Below are 23,284 nucleotides of genomic sequence, written 5' to 3' on the forward strand. Positions count from 1 at the left end.
GGACTATCCCATCAATGAGTTGCTCAATAGTGATGGAATTGGACATTGTGTACTGTTGTTGTGTTGTCTCCTGGACTTGTTACGTAGTTACATTGTTACATGGTGCGTAGTGTGAATGATTGTCTCGACCGTTTTTATTGTGATCACAAAACTCTGTTGGCCATTGGTAATGTTGAATACTTCAGATCCAGTTCACTGGTTCATTGCTGGGGGAGCGGCACTGCCTCAGTTGTGGCGAGATCTAGATCAATGCTGCGGGGTTACCTGTGCAGCCGACCAGGAGTTGGAGATACCAAGGTCATGTGGGAGGACCCTGTGGACTGGACCATCCAGTGTTCACTAGGTGGAAGAATATTTTTTGCTGGTGCCTCACCAGCAGTCTCCTCCCAGTACTTATCCTTGCAAGCTGAACAAGTGCCATACCTGTCCCAACACCTCCTCCCTCACTACCATTCAGGACCCCAAACAGTCATTCCAGGTGAGACGACACTTCACCTGTGAGTCTGCTGGGGTCACCTACTGTATCCGGTGAACCCAATGTGGCCTCCAGTGTGGCCTGACGTAGATTGGGAGACCGTTTCGCTGAGCACCTACGCTCCGTCCACCAGAAAAAGCTGGATCTCTTGGTGGCCACCCTCTTCAACTCTATTTCCTATTTCGACATGTCAGTCCATTGCCTCCTCTACTGCCACGATGAGGCCACACTCAGGTTGGAGGAACACCTTATATTTCATCTGGGTAGCCTCTAACGTAATGGCATGAACATCAATTTCTCAAATTTCTGGTAGCTTCCCATCCCCACCTTCACCATTCCTATATGCCTCTCTCATCTTATCTCTTTACCTGCCCATCACCCTCCTCTGGTGCTCCTCTCCCTTCCCTTTCTTCCATGGTCTTCTACCCTCTTCTATCAGACTGCCCCTTCTCCAGCCCTTTATTTCTTTCACATATCAGTTTCCCAGCCCTTTACTTCACCCCTCTCTTTCTCCCACTATCACCCATCACCTACTTCCCTTGTACTTCTTCCTCCTCCCCACCCACCTTCTTGATCTAACTTCTCATCTTTTTTTCCAGTCCTGATGAAGGGTCTTGGCCCGAAAAGTCAACTGTTTACTCTTTTCCATAGATGCTGCTTGGCCTGCTGAGTTTCTTCTCATCCCCTCCAGCCTTTGTGTGTAACGCTTTGGATTTCTGGCATCTGCTGAATTTCTTGCGCTATATTATTTTCTTTGTTCTTTATGACTGTATGTTTTACTGAAAACATAACTATATGTGCTATTTGTGCTGGTGCTTTGTGCAGTGTGCTGTGTTTTTCACATCAGTCCTGGAGGAATGCTGTTTCGTTTGGCTATATTAATGCAAGGTTGAATGATAATAAACTTGAACTTGAACTCTGCATCCCTTCAATGTCCTGTTATAACCTATGACAACATTCCACATCATCTGCAACCAACCCTCTTATCAACTGCAATCATAGTAACCTACCCTTCCACTTCCTCATTCAAGTTATTATAAAAACCATAAAGAACAGGGGTCCTAAAACAGAGTCCTGTAGAACATCACTGGTCACTGACTTCCAGGAAAAATGCACTCCATCTATTACCACCTCTGTCTTCGGTAGATAAACCAATTCTGAATTCATGCAGTTAAGGTTCTCTGAATCCCACATCTCCTCACTTTCTGAATGAACCTACCATGGGGAACCTTGTTGAATGCCTTACTAAAATCCACATACACACCATATCCACCTTCATCAACTTGCTTTGTAACCCCCTCAAAAAGTCAATCTGGCTCATGGTGTATGACCTACCTCTCACAACATCATATTGACTCTCCCTAATCCCTAATATGCTTCTCCAAATGCTTATAAATTCTGTCACTAAGAACCCTCTCCAGTAGATTGCCTGCCAGATGTGAAGATTTTTTCTTCTTCAACCCTTCACCTCCCAGAATCTCACTCCACTGCTCCCCCCTCTCTTCCCACCTGACTTCACCTTTCACCTTCTAGCTTCCCCTCCCCCACCTTCTAATTCTGGCTTCTGAGCCCTCACTTTCCAGTCCTGATGAAGGGTCTCGGCCTGAAACATCGACTCTTTATTGCTTCCCATAGACGCTGCTTGACCGGTTGAATTCCTCCAGCATTTGTAGCTTTCCAGCACCTGCATAATCTCTTGTGTATATATTCTGCTCAGCCCTAATGTTTTTCAATAGCTCTATCTTCTTGCTTAACTTCAACATGCTCTAGCACAGGGGTGGGCAAACTTTTTGACTTGTGGGCCACAAAGGGTTCTAAAATTTGACAGGGGGGCCGGACCAGGAGCAGATGGACGGAGTGTTTTGGTAATACACCTCATAAGAGAAAATAAAATATCATGGGATATGTAGAAAACATGTGCTTTAATTTCAATTGAAAATGAACAAATGCATTACAACAAATTATCTGGCTTTGAAGTCCCATGGTATTTAGCTATTTATTGAAATAACTTTTAAAACACTGAAAATTAAATGAATAAAATACAGCTTTTTTTAATAGTAACAGGTATTATTTTAAAGCACTGAAAATTCTGTTATCCTTCAAGATATTATCATCATCACTCTCCTCCTGACTGTCTTTATTTCAAAAACGGTAGGAGATGCAGGTCTACTTGTCCTGCTCCTTCTTATTCAATTGTCCCCTGTGCCAAAACTCAACAACGACCAGCACAAAGACAGAACAGTGACAGCGCGCCAGTATGCGGAGCGCGTTATTTGATCTGGAGCGCATTTTTTATTTTGAGAACGTACGTGCTCCTGCGCATTACTCATGTCCATCACTTAACAGAAATGACATGTAACATGTAAGGCTTATTGAAAAAAATATTTTCAAATGCATTTTTTACATAACACAATGAAGAAACTTATTTTTAATTTCAGTGGGAACAGTGTTGTTGGTCTCCCTTTTTAGCCAGCGCATCAAAGTCTGGATTTAGTTTTGTTGTGGCGATTCTCAGGATGGATCTGAAGTGTTGGTCAGTTAACTTGGATCTGTGGCTGGCTTTGTTGATGTTCATGACGCTGAACGACTGTTCACACAAATAGGTCGAGCCGAACAAAGAGTAAAGCGCAAATGTGGAGTAATACGCTGCACCTCAACAAAGGTCAATGTATATAGAGTGCGTCATCTATTGGGAAAACGCCAGAATTGCGGGGAAAAAAACGTTAAAAAGGTTTATTAATATAATTTCATCAAGTTCTGCGGGCCGGATTAAAAAGCTTAATGGGCCGCATATGGCCCGCGGGCCGTAGTTTGCCCATGCCTGCTCTAGCATATTAGCCTATTCTACAGTGGCCTCACATTTGTCAAAGTAACCCTGTCCCGTGAATACTGAAGCCAAGTATTTATTGAGGATCTCCCTACTTCTTCTGACTCCAAGCATGTTTCTCTTTTATTCCTGATCAGTCCTACCATCACTCTGGTCATCCTCCTGTTCCTCAAGTGCATATAGAATGCTTTGGAGTTTTTCCTAATCCTAATTGCTAAGACCTCCTCATGCCCTCTTCTAGTTCTCCTAACTCCATTTTTTAAGTTCCTTCCAGGCAATTTATAAATCTCAAGATCCCTGTCTAATCTTTACTTCCTAAACATGTCCTACTGATGCCTCTGGCACTATGGAGGTGACAATCAATATTAAGTAAGTTGAAGTCACCCATGACAATATCCCCATTATTTTTTTCACATTTCCAAACTCTGTCTACCTACCTGCTCCTCAGTTCTCTGCTCAACAGGCAATCATCAATCAGGGTTCAATTCCCACCACTGTCTGTAAGAGTTTGTACGTTCTCCCTGTGACTGTGTGGGCTTCCTCCAGGTACACGGGTATTTTCCCATATTCCAAAAAGACGCATGGTTAGTGAGTTGTTGCATACTATGTTGCAGGCAGAAGTCTGCGTCACTTGCGGGCTTCCCCCAGCACAATCCTCATATTGTGTTGGTTGTTCATGCAAAATTACAAACTTCAGAGTATTTTTCGATGTTTCAATGTTCATGTGACAAATAAAGCTAACGATTTTAATAAAATGCTCCAAGTAGTATGATTGCTCCCTTGCTGTTTCTGACTGCCACTCACGATGACTCAGTAAACAATCTCTCCACAATGTCTTCCCTTTCTACAGCTGTGACACTATGTCTGATAGCAATGCCACTTCCCCACTTCTTTTACTTCACTCCCTATCCTCTTTGAAACATCTACACCCCAGAACAACCAGCAACCATTCCTGCCCTTCCGTCAACCAAGTCTCTGTAATGTCCTGTTACGTGTAATGAGAAAACCATGGGGAGATGGTGTCCAGAATTGACCCCCCCCCCCCGTGAACTATGCTGCTAACGAGAGAGGTAAAAAGGGGGAGAGGCGCCATGCTGCACATGCTGATAATGAGAGAGACACACAAGGATTTAAAATTATGGCTTCTTCACTGATTGTTGACTTCACTTCCAAGAACTTTGCCAGCTTGTGTGAATCCCTGCTGACACAGCATAGTGGGGTGCCAGGTGCCTGCTGAGACAGGAGGGCGTGGCCAGTTTGATGGACATGATCAGTTGATGGATGGCTGGTACCCCGGCAGGGGAGATAAAAGACGAATCTGCTGAGACACAGGCAGACACGCTACAGGACACTGAACGAGTATTGTGTACCCACAGGAAGGTGGGGGCTTGGAGGATCGATTTGGGGAGAATCGGTCAGAGGCTCACAGTGTGTGAAGGCAGGCCAATGTGGGCTTGTGTGTGTGTCCATCCTCACCTGGGTGACGAGTCCACCACTGAAGAACAGTCTAGTCGGGAACAGAAGGGTCATAATCGATGACCACAACAGTACAACGGAACAAGAAGACAACGGAAGGTTTGCCTGCTGCAGCTGCTCATCTCTCGCTCTCTCTCTCTCTCTCTCTCCAATGTCACAACAGCAACTGCCTCAACCGAAACTGAACTGAACTAAACTCTGCATTACCTTAAGACTATTCATCTACCCCAGACCACGATAGAGCTTGGTTTTGATTCTTATTCCTACACTTCTGTATTTATCATTGCTAACCTGTTTTATATGTACATTTGCATTTTTGATACTGTATTACTTAGTTTACTAATAAACACCTTTAGTTACAGTACCACCAGACTCCAACGTATCGTTCCATTTCTGCTGGTTTGGTAACCCGGTCACGGGGTATGTAACAGTCCACATACTGATCCACGCACTATGTCAATCACCCTTGTTTTTGACATTTTGTGCATTAAGCACATTTAAAACCATTCAACTAATTGTACCCTATCCACTGCCTATCCTTCCTCACGGTCTCTACCTTTAACCAACTGCTCCATCATCTATCACTCTGATTCCCATCCACCCGCTGAACTAGTTTAAATGTACCCTAACAGCTCTAGTAACCCTGCCCACAAGGATATTGGTTCCTCTTGAATTCAAATGTAACATGTTCCTTTCGTACAGGTTATACCTTTGCCAGAAGAGATCCTAATGATCCATAAACCTGAAACTCTGGCCCTGCACCAATTCTTCAGCCACACACTCATTTGTCATATTATTCTATTCTTAGCACACTGATAGTAATCCAGAGATCACTACCCTTGAGGTCCTGTTTTTCAGCTTTCTACATCCTTTTGCCATCGATACCAATACATATCATGACTTCTGGATGCTCACCGTCCACTGCCCCCACTCCCTTAAGAAGCCTGAGCTGTCTCTGATTCTGACACCTGGAAAACAATATTCCATCCCAGAGTCTTTCATGTCCACAGAACCTCCAGTTCCTCTTATCTCTTCGAATTCTCTATCACACCTGCTCTCCTCTTTTTCACCCTTCCCTGCTGAGCCACAGAGCCAAATTCAGTACTAGAGACCTAGTCGCTGCGGCTTTCTCCAGATAGGTCTTCCCAACAACAGATTCCAAAGAGGTATGCTTGTTATTGAGGAGAATGGCCACAATACCTTTCCTGCCTCTTTCCCTCCCCTGACAGTCACCCAGTTCCCTGACAGTTCAGTGTAACTGCCTCCCTTTAGCTCCTGTTTATTATCTCCTCAGCTTCCTTAATGATCCATAGATCATCTAGCTTCAACTCCAGTTCCTTAACACAGTAATACAGTAGAGGAGCCATAAAAGCCCCTACTCTTTTATCTTTTCTTATGTTATCCTTTGATATTCCCATCCCTGCTCCTGACTGCAATCAGAATAACCACAAGCAGAACTACGTCTTAATGAACAGACTACATCTGCTGTCAAGGGACTCTCAATGCAATGCACAATTCAGTGAATCCAACCCAGACTCCAGGAGAGAGTTCAGCATTAAGATAAACCTCCACATCCTTGGATTACCAGTCTACTACCCAAGATTCATATGCTCTGCTCTGACCCCACTTTAAGTCAGCACCATGATACTTGTCCGGCCATAGATTAATTGGTAAGAAGGAGAATTCCCATTAACAGAAGTTGTAAAAGTCACATATCCTCCTTTCTAACTGTTCCATCTTCGGCCCTCCACTGCACTGTAGATATCAGGCATGGCGTTAAAACCAAATCAAATGTTGTTCTTATATAATGGAATACTATGGCACGTAAAAACAATATAGTATTTATCAGATGAAATGCACGTTTGTTTTTTTAAGTCAAATTAAAGTCAATTAAGTAATGAGCAAGTTCAAATAAAAGTTAATGGCTACTCATATTAAAGACAACTCTGTCTTGATAGGAGTACCAGTTAAGATTTTGTAATATGTTGACACACAATATTACTTATTTGCAGATATTTGAACCACCAAACAGAAATTAACATTAGACACGATCCAGTACTTTATAGGGTGATGAATACTTAAATCTTGAAATAATTTATACTACCAGTTGATAACATTAGTTCACAACAACTACTAAGATATACTCTAGCTTATCAGGTCACTTTTTTTTCTAGTTATCAGATGAATTAAATCATTGGTATTACATAATATAATGAAAATATAAGTGGTCTTCTTCAATTTATATGCATTTTTTTTAGAAACTGCAATAACAAAGTTGATTATTATATCCTTCTAGCTTGTGTTAAGTTTCAATTCTTACGTTATTTTGAAGCCCAGGATATAGGTGAAGAAATTAGAAAAAAGTGTTGCAGCAAACAACAAAAAATCTGCAGATGCTGGATATCCAAGCAATACACACAAAGTGCTGGAGGAACCCAGTAGGCCAGGCAGCATCAATGTTTCTCCAGCATTTTGTGTGTGTTGATTGTGTTATAGCAGGTAGGTAGCAGCACAAAAGGGGAATAGGTGGAAGGTGAGATGAAATCAAGGAGTTGGGTGGCATCAAACAGCCAATGCTTTGTTCTAATATTGAATTGGGAATGAAGTAAAAAAAAGTGAGGTCATGCAAAGAGTCTGGGGAGATGAGAACTGCTCCAGAACTTACAAGCAGAAAAATATGTATGTGAAAACAACAGTGCTAACTGAAAATGCAATATTATCCTTTGAGGGCATAGAAGATGATAATAGGAAGATCTGGGGTCATTTAAACAATGCATTATTCAAGGTCAGTAAAGCAGAGGGCTCTGGTTTACAAATGGCTCACAAGCACTCGGGAGATTCGAAACCTTAGAGGATGGATACTTGGAAAATGAACTAGATAGCAATTTTTGAGAGGAAGGTAAGAGTTAGAATTTAACCATAGGACATGTTTTCATTACTTGGTGACACATGATGAAGGAAGGAAGCAAAGAACTTCTGTGATGGCAGCAGGAGTTTAAGTAACAAATAGAGATGGAAGGATGTGGAATAGGCATGCTGAATTTGAAGGAGTCAAGATGTTAGCTGGAAAGACTAGGTGCAAGTATGGTCTTGGGTTCCAAAAGAGCAAAGGGATTCGGTGCCATTTACTGGGGATATTACTACTGGGAAGAGGGGTGATACTGGGAGCACTGTGAAGGAACTACAAGAATAGAAATACATTCATAGCCTAATAAACATCTACAAATGTTATAAACTAGCCTTCTGATATGATTCAAAGAAAAAAAAGACTTGTTGATGTTTCAACATGCCCATCAACTACCTTGTCCAGGCAGGCTTCCACATGTCTACTCATCTCCTCCATAGATCCAGAAAGCGTCTCATTGCATAGTGGACATACCTGGCCATCCTCTGAGGCCTTCTTCCTCTTGTTTTTCCCTATCCGTGCTAAAAGACAAGAAACAAACAAGGGTTTACTATCAATGTTGTTTCAGGAAATATATTTTCAAAACCCAATTGTAATTCAAATATGCACAGAACTTTACAGGGGCTGATTTGTAAGCAACACACTTACAAAACGTGTCTGTTAGGCTTTGATATTAGCTCTGCTTCATTAGGTTAGAATTATCTTTGAAAGAGGACAAATAAACTTCAGCAAATCCAACTACAAACTATCCCTGGGTAATGCTCATGTTCTCTATTTACAAATGTCCATAAGTCAATTTTGTCCATAAATCAGAAAATACACAAAAACTCTCAATATGGTAACCAAACTTCCACAGTAATATAATAAACAGCATCAAAAGTACAAAAGAATAATAAGGAACAATTACCAGAAATGGAAAAAAGTGAGGAAACTAGTTCTGCTCTTTATTGAAACAAATGCATGAAGGTACATGGGACTTTGGAATTTAACATTACAGAAATGGGTTCACATGTTGCACTATGTCAGTGGTTCTAATATGGCACAGCCTGTAATCTGTTGGTTGACCAGTACTTAAGGAAGTAGTTAATGTGTAACCCACCAAAAATCTTCAGTACAGTACATCCTCACAGTGAACTGTACCACCCATGTACCAAATGTTTCTAATAAATCTCCAACAATGTACCATGCACAGATCTGCTATCTGAGGGTAACGTTACTGTTGAGGGTAATGTTTCAGCAACGATAATGTTGGTTCCAAGGACAAATATACTGTGTGATCCTCTACACAGCAGCAAGGCTCCTAATGTGGCAACTGAACTTTAGCTAACATATACTGTTATGTCCGCAGCCCCTCCTTTGTGAGAATCGCAAGAGCACTAGTTGAGGGGGGGGTCAGTAGACCCAGGAAATGGGAGAGAGAGACGTGCCGAATACCTCGTTCCACCGCGATGCAAAATAATGCGACATTGACCATTGTCTCCTGGAGACCACGTTTGTGGATGGTGGACTATGCCATGTGCAAGCCCTCGGGCAAAGTGGGCTGGTTGAGAGAGAGATTGCATCATCCCAACCTGATTGACATCTGAGACCCCGTGAGGAAGTATAAAAGAGGGTCTGGGGGAACAACCCCTTCAGATGCACCAGAAGAAACGCTAACGATCCCGTAGTAGCAGGAAGCCACTTGAAGGTAGCCACGTGCGTTCGATTCCGCTGCTGGAATCGGTGGCTGGAACCACAGAAACCAGCTTTTAGCTAACAACGGGGAAGCCCGCTCCCCTGATTCAATGGATTTGCTTCATAAAAGACCCGGGCAAGTTTCTTTTCTCACCAATCTCTCTCTCTCTCTCTCTCTCTCTCTCTCTCTCTCTCTCTCTCTCTCTCTCTCTCTCCAACAAGTGAAAACCCAGCGGTCCCCCAAAAGGCTGAAGCCTGCAGGAACTGAGTGACTTTTATATTTCCATCGGACAATATATTATCCCCTAGACAAACGATCGAGCTGTTTCTTATTCATGGTTATTATTAGACCCGTGCTTTTAGATCAAATAGTGACGACGTATATTATCTGAATGTTTGTATTAATCTTATTTTTGTGCCCCTTCATAAATAAAGACTTTTAAAAATAGTACCATCAGACTTCAATGGACCTCTCTATCTTTGCTGTTAAGTGATCTAGTTACAGGATTTCGTAACAATACAATGTTTTATTCAGGTTCCATGTTTTGCTCAAGTGAATTTTTCCCCAGAAGATTTTCATTTCATATTGCTCATGGAAATGGTGAATAAAATATAAAAGCCTAGCTCAATGCCTGCTGAGAAGTTACAGACATTAAAGCCAGCTCTACTGCCTTTCCTCACCAAAAATACAGACTTCTTTAGTCACTACTAGGCTAAAGGCTACTGAAGTCATTATACACACTTTGGTTCCAAGTATGAACCTTTAGGGTGCTAGCCTTTGGATGAGAGATTTAACAATTGACTTAGATGCAAGATTCCAAGAGGTGGTTCAAAAAAAAAACCAGAACACAGATAATTCAGATTTCTGGAAAACAATTCTTTATAAAACAACACCAATTATTTTGTAATTAACTTTTTTTTAGGATTTTATACATCATGGATTCAAGGAGATTTGAAAATGTCAAATATTCTGAGCCAAATCAATCCAATCAACAGTTCAGCAAAGATTAAAAAAAGGAAATTTGACTTTTATTAGTACAGTATTTAACAAAAAGATAAAAAGAAACATACTAGAACAAAATTTTAATGGCATCAAATTGTCAGCATCCCCGTAACAGCATAATCTCCTGTCTTCTAAATCAAGGGACCAAAAGCAGTTGAACAGAGAAACAAAATTACATTGTAGTTAGTAATATATTGCTGCCTGGCCTAACAAACTGTGGGGACAATATGGCATTAGACTCTTGTGTCTAGACACCAAAATATTTTTTTTAATAGTGTGTATACACATCAGTAAGGTTCATTTTATGTAGAATTTCCCTTTCCTCTCATCATTTGCAGGTAAATAATGGTTCAAAATAAATAGTGCAGAAAAAAACTAACATGAAATATTGATCACAATTACATAAAATTTAATTAATTTAGATTACAGTTTCACAGCTGTATAATACATATTATCTCATTCATTTATCAAAATTATTTTACTGAACCCTTATATATTACAGAAACTTCACAGATTGTTTAAAGAGAAACTTTCTCCCAAAGTCCTACTCCCATGCCGTTCCAGCAATACATGGAACATCTCTGAGTCTTCAAATAATAGTTTCACAAGGCTATGCCTAGCAATTAAGCCCAACAAAGACTCTAAATTAGCTGATGTTTTCATGACCCAAGTTCATATTGGACAAAGTGATAAAGGAATGGAGGAACTTAAACAATGCACAATCTGAAAAATACATGAAATGATTGAAGTACAATCACAAAATAGTCATGTTCTCGCAAAGATCAATCTTACAAAGACCTTCACAAAGCTTTACATTTCTTAAAAGGCTAATCATTCTGTCAAAGGACACTCGATGTCACCATTCTTCAAATAAATCTTCGATATATTCTACAAGATGAAACAGTGGTCACATGATATGGACATAAAACTAATTAGTTTGGAAAATAATTAATAGGTTTGGGTTTCCTGGTGTTTCCCTCTGGGGAAAACTGAAAAGCTAGTTTTTATTTAAAGGATTATTGAACTGGTTTTACTCAGGTAGCAAGAGGTTGTAGCTTATAAATTCAAATATAATCAAAGCTCAATAGCTGCATCCCCATCTAGAAGTCAAAGTTTTGGATTCATGTTCTCCTGCAAATGTTTAGTTACTGAGCAGTGCAGTTTCAGAGTTACCATATTTCAGTTAAGCTTTAAAATCAAGACTTCACCTCCTTTCTGATGTACGTTTGCAGATGCAAACTTCTTATACTACTATTATTTTGGGATGATCAGATTGTTAATCACCGAATGTCACTGAACCAATTATTTGATGAATATATTTCCATTTATCATACTCTACTGTATTAGAATAATTACTTTACTGATGTATACCACTTTGTGGTGCATGTGTTAACTCTCAGCAAGAAAACAAAGGCAACACTTTCATTTTAAAAATCCAGTTAAAAAAACTTGAAGCAAATACAAAATAGTTTTATCATCTGGGTAATACAAAATTATAAACTTTATAAAGGATTGGTTGTCCAGGGATAGTTAAGTTGTGGCATCTGATCCTTTACTTCAAAACTATAAGTCAAAGAGAAAGCTCACATGCATTAATAGGAAAGCTATAGAAAAGCTGAAGCTTTGGGTAATTCTGGTTGCTTCAAATGATTGAGCTTTCCTTGACATAACACATCAGTTTTGTTAGGAAAAAAGTGTAGTTCAGACTCCAGATGGAAGAACCTAGTTGACACTGCATTCATTGCTTACACCAGCTTTGAACTTTAATTTCACTGGGAGTATCTGTATGACAGAAACCTTTTTCCAACTGTTTGAAATTTCTGTAGTTAATGAGCACATAAATTTAAAAAAAACTGCCCATTGAAATACTTACATTCAAAATGTTTTAAAAATAAGGATTAAAAATGTGTATAAGGGATCTGTTGTGAACTACACAGGTTTTATGAATAATAGAGGCCTGACTCCAGATAAACACTCATCCTTGATTTCAGAACATTTTATTTACAAATTGACACTATAATGCAACTGATTCTTTGGTAGGTACATGAGTCTTTGATTTAAAGATCTAATTTTTTGTTCTAACAATGAATCACTTACCTTCCCTTATCAATGCACTGTACTGAATTGTTTCAATTTTTTTTTTGACTCAACAAAACATTTTGTACAAATGTAACCTTTCACAAATGAAGTAATACTTATATTTTGACCGCCTTTGATGGAAGCCTTCTACCAGAATATATATATTGCTCATTCCTCGTAAAATTCATAAACCTTCTTTAGTTGAAGGTTTGACAAAAGGATCATTAAAACAAAAGTGCTGTGTCATTTTTTTAAAATCTCAATGTGTCTGCTCTTGCCTGTCTGAAATTTTCCTTTCAATTTATGAAGGAAATAATCTATCATGGCAATTAGGGTCTTAATTTAAATAGTAATCAGAGAGCAGATTAAATGTGTCACAGTAAGAAAACCAGATTATTTCTTGAAACGGTTTCACTTGACAGTTTCATTCCAAAATTATCCTTTCAATCCCCAGTGCCCATTGTACAAATTTATAAATTTTATCTTCCCTTACTCTTTTCTTTAAAAACTGTCCTGCACATAATTAGAAATTTAACACCGCAGAACACTGCCTATTTTACTGTAATTTTTTGTTCTCCTTAACTGCAAATTGAGTGATGCTACATTAACTTTTAGGTACAAGTGATATCAAGAGTAAAAGGGGGGTGGAGGAAGTGAGAAAGCCATCTATGGCTAAATGCAGATTATTCAGCTGTCTCTGACTAAATACTGAATGGAAGATCTCTGGTCTAATTGATAATGTCCTCTTGAAAGGCTCTGCTGAATAGAAAAACCCAGCCTCAATCTCACAAGACCTACTGTTTTAACTCCACTGAATTCATAGTACTCCAGGCTCTAGAGAAATACAATTCTTACACTGTATTCTATGGAGTGAAAACCTGAAATCACATTTCCAAAACAAAAAGTTACTATGATCTTGGATCAGCTTTGAATTGATGACAGAATTATTGAGAAGAACAAACTAAAAACAAAACTTTTTGAATCCTTTTAAAGTATATTTTTTTAAACAAAGAGAAATTAGTGGAAGTTGAGGGGCAAGTCTTCATTGAGGAATCAGCAGTGGAAAGAGTGAGCAGCTTCAAGTTCCTGTATGTCAACATCTCAGAAGATCAAAGCCAGGCCCAAAACACTGATGCAATCATGAAGAAAGCATGTTAGCAACAGCAATTCATTAGGAGTTAGAAGAGATTTGGTATATGTCCAAAGACTCTAGCAAATTTCTTCAGATGTACTATGCAGAGCATTCTAACTCGTTGCATCACTGCCTGGTATGAAGGCTCCAAAGAAGCTCCAATGAACAAAAGAGGCTAGAGAGGATTGTAGAATCAGCAAGCACCATCGAGGGCACAAGTCAACCCCCCATCATGCACATTTCCAAAAGGCAGAGCCTAAGAAAGGCAGCATCCATCATGAAGTATTCTTGCCATCCGGATATGGCATCTTCTCATTACTACTATTGGGGAGGAAGTAGAGGAGTCTGAAGACCCACACTCATCATTTTTCTTCCTCTCTACCAACAGATTTTTGAAATGTCTATTAACCCATGAACACTACCTCACTCACTATTCCTCTTACGTGCTATTATTTATAGTCTGCATCCTAGTATGATTTTTATGTCTTGGACTATACTTCTGCCATAGCGCAACAGATTTCAAAGCATATGTTAGAGGTAATAAGCCCAATTCTGATTCTAATTCAAAGACAAAGTATAGCTTTATTTGTCATATGTACATCAAAACATACAGTGAAATGTATCATTTGCAGCAATGAACAACACAGACTGATGGTATGCCGAAGAAAGCCTACAGTTGCACCATACTTCCAGCACCAACACAGAATGTCCATACTTACTAACCCTTACTAATTCATATGTCATTGGAGTGTGGGAGGAAACCAGAGAACCATGTGGTCATGGAGAGAATATACAAAACTCCTTACAGACAATAGCGGGAATTGGACCCCAATCACTGGCCCTATAAACCATTACACAATTTGCTATACTCCAGTGCCACCCATTTCTACTGTGCCCATAACTATCATGCCATGAAATCTGAAAATTCACTTAAATATTGAAAATTCCCCTAATATGATCTCCCTGAAGATTCTTGTTTAGTCTAACACCAGAAGGAAGGCCTCATCAATAACAGCACTCAGGATATATTTTGGTCTCGCCCAACTCTTCTGATTTAAATGGAACAATTAAAAGGGAAAAAAAGGCATTTAAAGAAAACTGATGATCACAGATTGCAAGTTGAATGAAGCTTGACTGTGGAAGGGGACTGATTTACTCATTAAACTTACAATTTCCCAGAGCAGTGTAAGGAGACACTGACATGTGATAGACAGCAAAACAACCCAAATATTGTTGAGACAGATTTCATTGCCATATTGAGTCTGCATTAAGGGGAAGTGTTCAATTCTTGATTTTATTCTTTTTAAGATCTATGAATAGAATCTCAGTAGTCAATAATAGTAAAACTGTTTTGTACTTGAAGAGTGCTACCAGACATGGATCCTAATGACAGCTAAGCTCCTGCCTGACATTTCAACTACCTCTTTGGTACTCAGTGAGAGAGAATCTTGCAGACCAGAGTCTCTTGTTATCCCACCCTCTCCACCAGAATGAAAATTAGAAAGCTATTCTACAGATACATCTTTCAACTCATTTTATTTGAACAAATAAATGAATCATATACCATAAATCTAATGATGCTGATTAATAACAATATTTAATTATCCAAACATAATTCTAACAATAAGGTGCCAAATCTGAATTAAGTTTCAGGCAACACTACCAAACATTCAGCTCTCTTAAATTTTCAATATTATTGGAATCATTATTTACCAACTCATTGAGTCAGATATACTTTCATTACAAGTAAAATGCTTTTACCATAGCCAAATAGCTATTTGTAAGATTACCTTCATCCCAATGGCAATAAGAATGAAATTGCCAGCCCCATGATTAAGCCAACAGGGAACTAATAAAAGCAGGTTAAACTTTACTTATCTGACACCCTTAGTGTATAGTATTTCCAGGAATGCTGTGTCCAAAACAGTTAAGACTGAATTAATTAGAAGTGATTACACTATCATCATTAATTAATTATCTGGTAATCACACTCCTGTGTACTTTAAGATCTCGGTAGCACTGACAGAACCTAGCCCCAATCAGTGCCTGTCGGTGAGGTAGGCTATTCATTCAAACTGATTCATCATGATGTTTCTGGTTCACATAATATCGTAAACTACAGCCTGGATCTAAACTATATTAAAATACCACAATATTAACCCCTCCAGAAGTCTATGGAGGCACATGACCAACACTGCCAAACATAACAAAAGAAAAGGACAGTTTCATTTTCCCTGCAGTATGTGGTCTGAACAAACACCATTTTTACTTCAAACAGTGACCTCATTGCATGTTATTGATAGAGATTATCTTTCCAAATTTCCCTATATTATTCTCTGTAGCAAACCTCACTATCACACAAATAGGGAAAATCCTGAATACTGATTATTCCTCTACCATACATTTCATATAAATTAAACTTTCTCATAGTTTCCACTATTTCAAAAGCACAGTTTTGTTTTGCATCTAATCTGTAGTTTCTCATCTTTCATACTTAAATCAATATTCTAAACCTTTTATATGAATCTGGTTATCCTTCCTCACTGAGGACAAGTTAAAATGCAGAAGAGAAATATCTAAAATTTAACAGAGCTAAATAAAAAGCTGCAAAGTTATTTAGTGCCAGCAAAACCTGTGGTGTCAGGTGCATCTCAAAACCTCTCATGCTAATCCTAATCAATAAGCTCTATTTTTTCCAATGAAGACCATCACAGCAAATTCACATTATTTCATGTAGTTTGACAGTGACTTTTAGCTTGGCTTATGGCACTATCTCTGCTGGAGTAGGACAAATTCCTAATTTCAGTATTTAATTGCTCAAATGCAGTTGCCAGAATCTATTAATTTAGCCTTAATAATGGTGAGTATCACAGCATCCCTTTAATTTAAAATTTTCAAAATCCAGGTCTTCCAGAAGTGGCAGCAAACTGATACAAATTAATAGTAAAAGGGCAACAGCGTGATTTTTAGGGAACCAAAGCAGCATGTCAAATGTCAACCAATTCACATTCTAGTTTTAATATATTCAGAAGAGCAGAAAATTTAAATTCTGATTGTCACGGCCTGATTACTTCCTCAACGAAGAGCATCATGCCGAATCATCACATGGATAATTTAAGAACCATTCTGTAGCAAGTCTTCAATTTTTAAATTAACCTGTTTTACTAAAATATTTAGAATCTATATAAATATAAATAACCAACATAAAAACTAACTCCAAGAAAAGAGCCACGATTTTCAGCATGGTACCTGCCAATATAAAGGACAAAATGCTACTGCAGTAAAATACCCATGCTATCCCAAACTTAATCATAATTCTTCTTAAAGACTTCTTTTAAAAACAAGAGGCAGTGCCAGACAGACTTCTTCTTTCAGATTATATTTTATGACTGTTATCTTCCTTCAGAACCAATATAGTTTACTAATAAATCTGATGAATTATCCTTCTAGATCCTGCAATAGGGTATGGCAATAATAAATCAGGTAGGCTCCATTGCACTTATAAAGTTAACATTTAATGTCAGCTTTATGATGATAATTTCGGAAAGGAGCCAAGATTGGTTAGCGCATTAATTACAACTGAAGTAACAATTTGATACCAAATTAACCACATTATTCAAACTACATTTGGCTATCTAAAGACCAAGATTTTTAATTAAAAGAAATTCCTGGAAGTAAATTATAATTCTGAAAAAGGCTCTCACATTACTGTCCATCAGGTCAATTACGGAACCACCATTTGGCTCACAAACAGAATTCAGACAATGGGGGATGTTAACAACAATCATGTCCTCATACTCCCATAGAAACTTTAATTTAGTTCTGCTGTGAAGCAATGAATATTATTTACATAACACAGCCTCAAAAAGTACTTCGAAATTCATTGGGAAGATAGGGGAAACCTATGTCAGCAGCATCACACAGACCAGCAGAGGGATTCGGATCATCCTCAGCCAGTTCTGATGGCTTTCTACATTGACCATATGCTTGACAGCAGATTCCCAAAACAATACACTCTACCCTAAGCTCCAAACAGCAAGAGATCTCCAAGAGAGAAAAAAAATCAAGGACTCCTTTAAAAAAAATGTAACATCCATGGGAATTCCTAGCTTTTGACCACTCAAAGTGGAGAAATTGCATTTGAGAAACTACTGGTGCACTTCAGGTCTACAACAATCCAAGAAAAATAGCAGGAGGAACACACAAGATCCCAAGCAGCCTTTGGACCTACATGGGTAGAAGCAAGAATTCCTTGACCCCAAAGAATACAAGCCTCAGCTCCTTCACGACGCCAAGAACACATAAACAAAATAAGCACAGAGGAAGAACAATTTTATACCGCCACAATGTCAAGGGGAGAGAGGGAACTCAGAAAGTTTTCAAACACAAAACTGCAAAAAAAAACAAATTTGATAGGAGGCCAGCAGGCATAATGAATAGGATGAAAATTATCCAGAAATTAGACAGGATGACATGCTTAAAGCAAACAAGTCACCTGGTCAAGGTGGGAAGCATAGCAGCTTGATAAGGCAAGTCAGAAACAGAATCAGATTAAATATCACCGGCATGTCATGAAATTCATTAACTTCACGGCAACAGTGCATGATAAATATAAAGGAAAAAACTAAGCTACATTAAGTGTATATACACAATAAAAATAGCAAGATTAAGATAAGTACTGCGAAATAACAAATTAAAAAAGTAATAAGTTAGTGCTCATGGGTTCAATGTCCATTTATAAATCAGATGGCAGAGGGGAAGAAGTTGCTCCTGAATCGCTGAGTGTGTGCCTTTAGGCTCCTGTATCTATTTCCCGATGGTAACAATGTGAAGAGGGCATGTCCTACGTGGTGAGGATCCTTAATGATGGATGCTGCTTTCCCAGGTACTGCTCCTTGAAGATGCCTTGGATACTACTGAGGCTGGTACCCATGATAGAGTTGACTAATTTTACAAGTTTCTGCAACTTACTTTGATCTTGTACAGTAGCAGCCCACACCCATACCAGAAGGTAAAGCAGCTAGTCAGAATACTCTCCACAGTACATTTGTAGAAGTTTTAGGTTGTTTTAATTGACAAACCAAATCTCCTCAAACTCCTAATGAAGTATAGCTCAAACTCCTAATGAAGTATAGGTGCATCAATATGTTGTGACAAGGTTAGGTCCTCAGAGATACTGACACCCAGGGACCTGAAATTGCTCACTCTCTCCACTTCTGATCCCTCTATGAAGATTAGCTTGTGTTCCTCTGTCCTACCCTTTCTGAAGTCCACTGTCAGCTCTTTGGTCCTGCTGACGTTGAATCCAAGGTTGTTGCCGCAACACTGCTCAACTAACTGGTATATCTCGCTTTTATACACCCTTTCGTCACCATCTCAAATACTGTCAACAATGGTTGTATCTTCAGTAAACTTATTGATGCTAGTTGAACTATGGCTAGCTGCATAGTCATAGGCATAGAGAGAACAGAGCAGTGGGCTAAGCACACATTTCTGTAAAGCAACAGTACTAATTGTCAATGAGGTGGAGATATTTTTTCTAATCTGCACAGATTATGGTCTTCTGGTTAGGAAGTCGAGAATCCAGCTACAGAGGGAGGTACAGAGGCCCAGGTTCCGTAGCTTTCCCATCAGGAAGTGAAGATGCAAAAAAGATGCTTGTCTCTTTCTTCCAATCGTATCTAAATTGGGCCATGGTTAAATGAATGGAAAACGGCAAAAACAAAGCAATTTTTAAAAAGTACATAACAATGGTTAGCAAAAGATGAACATAATGTTGATGCTGAAAAGACAGCTTAGAAAGTTTTCAGAGATGTGGAATTTCAACTTTAAGATTAGAATGGAGAAGCTGTCTTCCTGGAGTCCACAAACCAATGTGTCAAAAGGAGATGTAACAGATATACAAAACTGCAATAGGGGCAAAGAGAAAAATGCTGTTCCAATTATGGATAATTCAATGTTTAAGGGACACATATTTAAATTAATCCAGGCAATGGGTTCCATTTTATAGGCATCCTTTACTTAAATTTTTTCCATTAATCAGAAAATACATATACATTCCTCCATACCATTCCTCCAAAGTAGTGTAATGAGTAGCATCAAAAACACATAAGAACAATAACAAAAAATGAAAAGAGGGAGGAAATTAATTCTGCCAATCATAGGAATGACCATATGTATGTACCCACATGGGAGTTCTGAATTTATTACTATCACAACAGCTCATTTGTATGTACGGGTACCTAGAAGTTGGGTGTTTGTAACCTGGGGATGGCCTATAGATAAAGACACGGGGAAGGGTTTGGAATTCAAGTGATTGTTTTCATGAACAGGGTAATTATAAGACCATAAGATATAGGAGCAGAAGTAGGTCATTTGGCCCATCGAGTCTGCTTTGCCATTCAATCATGGGCTGATCCAATTCTTCCAGTCCTCCCCACTCCCCTGCCTTCTCCCCATACCTTTTGATGCTCTGACTAATCAAAAACCTATCAAATCTCTGCCTTAAATACACCCAATGACTTGGCCTCCACAGTTGCTCGTGGCAACAAATTCCACAGATTTACCACCCTCTGACTAAAGTAACTTCAAAGTTATGATTTGCAATTCAATGTGTGTCTAGGTGGTGGAAACAAAAGTCAAAATCAGGAGTTTTGTAAGGGACCTGGTTAGTACTTGAGGAAAACAAGATGGACTACAGAAAAAAAAGTGAGAGAATAGAAATGTTTTGGATTTTTCTACAAAGACTGAGACAGCTGTGATGGACTGGATGATTCTGCTTTTATGATTCTTCAAATATATTGTACTACAAAGTACAAAGGAAGCTAGAAAAGAAGCACTATTGCAAATCACCGAAGTGCCAGAAAATAGGCTGAAACCTTCCACAGTACAGTTTAGAGACTTTCCATAATAGCTGATATTTCAGCCTAACAGAATAAAGCATGTTACTTAACCACTCACTACAAAACAGATGGGCCATAGGCTTTACAGGATGTTCCAGTGCTCACTTTAAAACATGGGTTTCTTCTGGGTCCAAACATGTACTGGTTGATGGGTTAATTGGTCATTGTAAATTTGTGGGGACCCTTTTCTTGGCGTATCCGAACCGACTCACAATGAGATAGCCTACGGGGGTTTGCAAGCACAGAGCTTTGGAGCCTCTGTGCCATGGGGGGCCGGTTGACAGAGGCTTAAAAGTGAGGCTGAAGTTTTGGAATAAAGTTTTTTCCTTCGACTGCAGTTACCGACTCCGTGTCGTAATTTTAGCGCTGCGTGTAGCACACCGCCTCAATTGGTGACCCCGAAGGTCCAAACGATTTTTGGACCAGAAATGACCGACGCCGCCTCTGTTCATGCGGTTTCGTTGAAACTGCCGGGTTTCTGGACACAGCGCCCGGACCTCTGGTTCCAGCAAGCCGAAGCCCAATTCCACCTTCGCCAGATCACCTCAGAAGACACCCGCTACTACTACGTGGTGAGCTCCCTCGACCAGGACACAGCGGCCCAGGTCGCGGAGTTCGTATAGTCGCCACCGGCAGACGGCAAGTACACGGAGTTCAAAGCTCTGCTCCTCAGGACTTTCGGACTCTCACGGCGTGAGCGGGCTGCCCGTTTACTGCACCTGAACGGATTGGGCGACAGACCTCCATCGGCTTTAATGAATGAGATGTTGTCTCTGGCCGACGGACACACATGCCTCATGTTTGAGCAGGCATTCCTGGAGCAGCTGCCCGAGGACATACGCCTGCTGCTGTCCGACGCGGATTTCAGTGACCCCCGGAAGGTGGCAGCCCGGGCGGACTTGCTGTGGAACGCCAAAAAGGTGAGCGGGGTGTCCAACGCACAGATCTCCCAGCCACGCTCCCAGCAGCAAACCAGTCCAGGCCCGGCCGCAGAGCCCGCCAACCCCCAGCCCAATGAACACTGGTGCTTCTACCACCAGCGGTGGGGCGCAGAAGCCCGCCGTTGTCGCCCGCCCTGCAAGTTCCCGGGAAACGCCAGGGCTGGCCGCCGCTGATGACTACGGCGGCTGGCCATCGGGATAGCCTCCTGTATGTGTGGGATAGAAGGTCGGGACGCCGGTTTTTGGTCGATACTGGGGCTGAGATCAGCGTTTTACCTCCGACGAGTTACGACACCCGCAGCAGGGCACCGGGTCCCCCCCTGAGGGCCGTGAACGGCAGCACCGTAAGGACCTATGGCACCCGTCAGGTGCAGCTACAGTTCGGCTCCAGCCAGTTCACGTGGGACTTTACACTGGCCGCCGTAGCCCAACCGCTTCTGGGTGTGGATTTTTTGCGGGCTCACAGCCTACTGGTCGACCTGCCCAGGAAGAGACTGGTACACGCCGAGACCTTTCAGACGTTCTCCCTGGGTGCAGCCCAGTTGCCAGCCCCTCACCTCGGCTCCATCACGCTGTCCGACAACGACTTCACCAGGGTCCTGGCAGAGTTCCCATCAGTTCTGGCACCGCAGTTCACAGCGGCCATGCCCAGGCACGGCGTACAGCACCACATCCCGACCCAGGGACCACCCCTCCACGCCCGCGCTCGGCGGCTTCCCCCGGACAAGCTCCGACTGGCGAAGGAGGAGTTCCAGAGGATGGAGGAATTGGGGATCATCCGGCGGTCCGACAGCCCATGGGCCTCCCCCCTGCACATGGTGCCCAAAGCGACGGGGGGCTGGAGACCGTGCGGCGACTACCGCAGGCTGAACGAGGCTACCACACCAGACCGCTACCCTGTGCCGCACATTCAGGACTTTGCAGCAAACCTGCACGGCGCACGGATCTTCTCCAAGGTAGATCTCGTCCGGGGATACCATCAAATCCCGATGCATCCTGACGACGTCCCCAAAACGGCTCTCATCACCCCTTTCGGCCTTTTCGAGTTCCTCCACATGCCGTTCGGTCTGAAGAATGCCGCACAGACGTTCCAGCGGTTAATGGATGCGGTGGGACGGGACCTGGACTTCGCGTTCATCTATTTGGATGACATCCTCATAGCCAGAGGCAGTCGTCAGGAGCATCTGTCCCACCTCCGTCAACTCTGCGCCCGACTGAGTGAGTACGGTCTTACAATCAACCCCGCCAAATGCCAGTTCGGACTCGATACCATTGACTTCCTGGGCCACAGGATTAGTAAAGACGGGGCAACCCCTCTGCCCGCTAAGGTAGATGCGGTCCGCCACTTCCCCCGACCCACCACGATCAAAGGCCTTCAGGAATTCGTAGGTATGGTCAATTTCTACCGCCGCTTCCTCCCTTCAGCTGCCCAGATCATGCGCCCCCTGTTCGCCCTGATGTCGGGTCCGAGCAAGGACATTACCTGGGACGAGGAGTCCGCCGCCGCTTTCGTTCAAACGAAGGAAGCTTTGGCGGACGCCGCAATGCTAGTACATCCCAGAATGGACACCCCTACCGCCCTCACAGTGGACGCATCAAACACGGCAGTCGGTGGGGTGCTGGAGCAGCTCATCGCAGGTCGCTGGCAACCCCTGGCGTTTTTCAGCAAACACCTGCGGCCACCCGAGCTTAAGTACAGTGCTTTCGACCAGGAACTGTTGGCGCTCTACCTGGCAATCCGGCATTTCAGGTACTTCCTAGAAGGTCGGCCCTTCACCATGTTCACGGACCACAAACCGCTTACCTTTGCGTTTACGAAAGCGTCCGACCCCTGGTCGTCCCGCCAGCAACGCCAGCTGTCCTACATCTC

The 23,284-nt window shown here is 41.3% G+C and overlaps 1 protein-coding gene across 9 annotated transcripts in view; it reads right to left on the reverse strand.

Moving 5' to 3' along the window:
* rnf220a (ring finger protein 220a) overlaps nt 1-23,284 on the reverse strand; it is a 467,383-nt gene that overhangs the window by 96,616 nt on the left and 347,483 nt on the right. For 7 of the 9 annotated variants that reach the window (XM_059984131.1, XM_059984134.1, XM_059984138.1 and 4 more), the window contains one exon: nt 8,080-8,204. In XM_059984131.1, the coding sequence (XP_059840114.1) occupies nt 8,080-8,204 (125 nt within the window). The remainder of the gene's footprint in view (nt 1-8,079; nt 8,205-23,284) is intronic. The other 2 variants (XM_059984135.1, XM_059984137.1) reach the window with 1 other exon arrangement.

The sequence above is a fragment of the Hypanus sabinus genome, chromosome 11, assembly GCF_030144855.1.
Source record: "Hypanus sabinus isolate sHypSab1 chromosome 11, sHypSab1.hap1, whole genome shotgun sequence".
NCBI lineage: Eukaryota > Metazoa > Chordata > Chondrichthyes > Myliobatiformes > Dasyatidae > Hypanus > Hypanus sabinus.